Source organism: Opisthorchis viverrini, assembly GCF_000715545.1.
Source record: "Opisthorchis viverrini unplaced genomic scaffold opera_v5_74, whole genome shotgun sequence".
NCBI lineage: Eukaryota > Metazoa > Platyhelminthes > Trematoda > Opisthorchiida > Opisthorchiidae > Opisthorchis > Opisthorchis viverrini.
The window spans coordinates 1,305,280-1,309,272 of NW_008751731.1; the positions used below are offsets into that span (position 1 = coordinate 1,305,280).

General features: G+C 47.0%; 1 protein-coding gene across 1 annotated transcript in view; it reads left to right on the plus strand.

The window, feature by feature from the left end:
* The window catches only part of T265_04516 (hypothetical protein), a gene marked incomplete at both ends in the record, with an annotated part of 27,192 nt that extends 23,421 nt beyond the window's left edge, over positions 1-3,771 (plus strand). Inside the window, one exon of the mRNA XM_009169271.1 lies at positions 3,454-3,771. Within this exon, the coding sequence (XP_009167535.1) occupies positions 3,454-3,771 (318 nt within the window). The remainder of the gene's footprint in view (positions 1-3,453) is intronic.
* Between the last annotated feature and the right edge of the window lie 222 nt (positions 3,772-3,993).

Here is a 3,993-nt window from a genome sequence, read left to right on the forward strand (position 1 = left end):
CCGAACAGTCGTCGCCAGTACAGATGGGCCCGGTTGATTAAGGGGCTTTTAGTACGCGACTTGAAGTAACTAGGCTCTTGGCATTTATGCGTCTGAGGACCGAAAGTTTGGTGATACCAGCATCAAGATGGACGGGATCGAGAATCCGATCCAGATCTTGAGCGTGGTCGATGCTTTTTGATATCCAGCCGTTGTGGGCGGCCGGTCATTGTACCGAATCCAGTTTGCAGTTGTGAGGCGGCGGAATGTATTGAATCGGAATCCGTGGAAGTATTGACTGTAGGGCGGGAGACAGAACTAACGGGGCGACTAGGGTGTCACATGGATATTTTCCTTTGTTTGTTCTAGCCGTACCAGGCTATGGTCATCAACGAAAGCACTAATGACATGAGACATGGAGGGTGGATGTGTAGTGGTCTGGCTACCCAATAAGTTATTTTACCAGGAGTGTGTGGCAAAGAAATAGAAATGATTACGCTAGGTTGAGTATACAAAAATAAAGAGACCAGACGGAACAGACTCACTAACAATTGTTCTCTTTAAAATAGTTCGTCGTTGGCTCAGGTCAGCGAATAAACAATAATCCAGTTATGTTGGTCCAGAGGTCTTCTTCTGAACAGTTCCCACGTATAATAGATTCCGAAGATGTATGAAATGTTTTGCTACTAGAGTTAGTACATGAGACTCGCGAATGACCGCTGCAAGCGCGAGCGAAATCAGAAGAGAGAGTCGAAGCACGTGACCACGCTTGTATTCTGTGAAATTGTACATGTGCGCGTTTTTGTAGTTTTTCGTATTCAAACAAAAAACGATTATGCAATTGATGAAATACGTAGTGTTTTAACGGAAGTAAAATAAAGGTACAAAACGCCACAGAAGTTTATCGAGCCATATATTTGCCACGATTTTCACCGCCAGCCCACGGCCCCAGAGCAAATGAGACTCGCGACTGACCGCTGTAAGCGCGAGCGAAATCAGGAGAGAGAGAGAGAGAGAGTAGAAGCACGTGACCACGTTTGTATTGCGCGAACTTGTGCAGGTGCGCGTTTTGTGGTTTTTCGTACTCAAACAAAGAACGCCTATTCAATTGACAATGTCATAATGGAAGCAAAAGAGTGATACAAAACACCACAGGGTATTTGGTGCGTGGAAGAACCTTCCTCCGACGGTCGTTCACGCTGCATCTAGCACCCAGTATAGACGCATTGTTGAGCCTCCGCGCTTGCAAGTTTACCTGAGGATTAGTGCTACACCCATTTTTGCCTGTACTTTTCAGCTGGACGGAGGTCGCTGGACGACAATAACCCCATCCAGGAAGTTCGGGCGAAAGGCTTGAACCTGAGTATCATTCCGTGAATCCATGAGACCATACCTTAGTACCTATAGCCAAACTGGTACGCCATTGGTCGAAAACCAGGCTGCTGGCAATCCGCGCGAAGGCGAGCTGGAATTAGTAGAAAACATGGAACTGGCAGGCAGCAATAACACAATTACTTTCAACCCGGTTTATGCTGCTACGGGCGGAGTGTAACCAGCGAGGCGTTAAGATATATAGTAAATGAACGGAGGGAATGTGACTTCCGCCGCTTGCGGTCTTTGTTGGAACGCGGATGATGGTGGCTACCAACCAGCTGACTCGACCCTTTTCTTTCGAGAACGGTGTCGTTTGGATAATTCAGATGAACGAAATTTTCGTCATTAGCTACTTGGATGCCAGGGTTTTGGAAACCTGGCTTTCATCTCATTTTCTGGTCGACATAAAGTTGAATAGGAACAGGAGTGGACTCGCCGGGCGGCCGCCACTTTGTGTACGGAAGATTTGGTATAACTATTCATATACTCTCACACGCACAAACGTTTGAGATTAACAAAAACATATGTTCAAAAAACTTCCGGTACATTCCTTGTTGTGCAAGTCGTATTAAGACCAGACCGGTCCAGTAAATTTTTCGGGGACCCAAGAATACAAAAATTGTGGGACGTTTGTACGTATGGCGTTGCTCTAGCACGTGTCGGCTGAAGATTTGTTCAACACAACCCCTACCAGGCCACAATCCCATGTTTCATGAGCCGCCAAAAGACAGCCAGCTTGATCCATGACGGTTTCGCTTACAGGTGGTTTCCGGAGTCATGTCCCACGGCTTAACTAAAATAATCTTCGGGCATTCGAGACTTTCTGAACCCCTTCTATTTCTTCAATATCCCACAGGCTTTACGGTCGGCGCGCATGCTCATGTTCGCTTCACGTCTGATAATTCGTTGGGCGAAATTAGGTTTTAGGACCAGCGGAGACATCTATCAGAGGTCCAAGCAGTGTCATTGTGTCTGAAATGTAGTGCCTGAGCGGGTTCTCCGGTGGAGCAGTTGAAAGAGACTGACTTCCAGATCTGCCCGCCTCAGTTGCTGAGCCATTCGTTCACACTTTACGCGGCCCTGGAAAACGAAGTTTGAAGCGACTCCAGTTGAGCGCGCCGTCAGAATCCACATATGTGTTCCAAAATGAGCGGCATTCAGCTACTGATCCACACTACTCGTAACTAATTGCGATGAGTTTGTAGCTGACACGACTTGTTATGACATCATGTGGCCAAACGAATTCTGCTGTTTCGGAAGTAAGTACTGCATGAGGACAGTCAGCACATAGCCGAAACAATCTTTCGTCACTGTCTGCACTTAACGAGGCCAATCCGTTTCAACTGCCCAATTGAGTCTCAGATGTGCTAAGCCTGTCCTTTTGTGCATTCAGATTTGTGGCAACCACAGCGATATGAGCTGACGTCTGTGCATGCATCTCGGATTCTTGTTTCTGATACACAGCAGAGTTTCAAACGAATCCAGTAGACAGATAAGGACGCTTGTTATTCAGCAGGTATAATGAGTTCCGAGGCTTTAAGCTTGATCTCGAGTCACCCAGGTGACCAAATGTGGCTACGGTGTCATTGGCTGGTCTGCATGCATGGGGTTTGGACTTAATCCCACCAGCACTTACGGTAGCGCTTGGTGATTTGGAGGCTTCAGTCATACATCAAATCCTGTGGCATTATTTTGATTAAGTAGAATGATAATTATCATTGTCATCATCGTGCTTATGATCATGATCACGATAATCACTAGAGACAGCAATATCAGTGTTGACACTGATGCTTCACTGCCGTACGACCCTAAAGTTCATGTAATTATACTTGAAACCTTGGAGTGAAACAGTAAAAAAGAGTGGGTGAGAAAGAGGTACCCAGAGCTTGGTGAGATGGGGGCGAGATGGCCCAAGTGGTTATAGAGCGAATTTACTGACCGGAAGGTCCGTGGTTCAAATCCGACCTCCGCCTCTCGACTTCCCCTGTCTAGGCTTGGGCAACCTGGCAGTATCCCAGCCCTCGTGCTTCCTTCGGGTAGCATAGCAGCTAGGCACCGAAAGGGTGCTACGGCTGAACGCTTTCTTTCTTTCTTACCCAGAACTGGAATACGTCCTACACCTCCAAGCACTCAATCAGACAATTTGGGAAGAAACTGACTGCACGAAATCCACGAACATCGATCAGCCACCATTTCTTGCGATGTCTCCCGACAAACGCAAGCGAGGTCACATTGACCCCATCTTGGAAGGCCTACAAAATGAACAGCACTTTAACTCTTCATAATATCTTTCAAATATCTGCCTACCCTAGTTCGACAAGAATCGGCAACAACTTGAACAGCCGGATTCCAAAGACTTTTCCGGGTTCCTCTCATTACCTCATCAATGGCGAAGTTGGACAAGAACGGAAAATGTGAACGTCCTTGTCGTACGCCACTCTTTGTAGGGGAGTTTTTGGCTAGCTCACCATACACTCACACGTCCAGATATACGTGAATATGGTGGTCGGATCGTGTTCGCAAGCTTCCAGGGCATAGCCTATTAATCAAGTGTGACTGGAAAGACAGACCGATAAACGGAAACGAGCACACCATTGAAGTCCAGGGACACCAATATAGTGCGTCGTCTGTACATCTGGG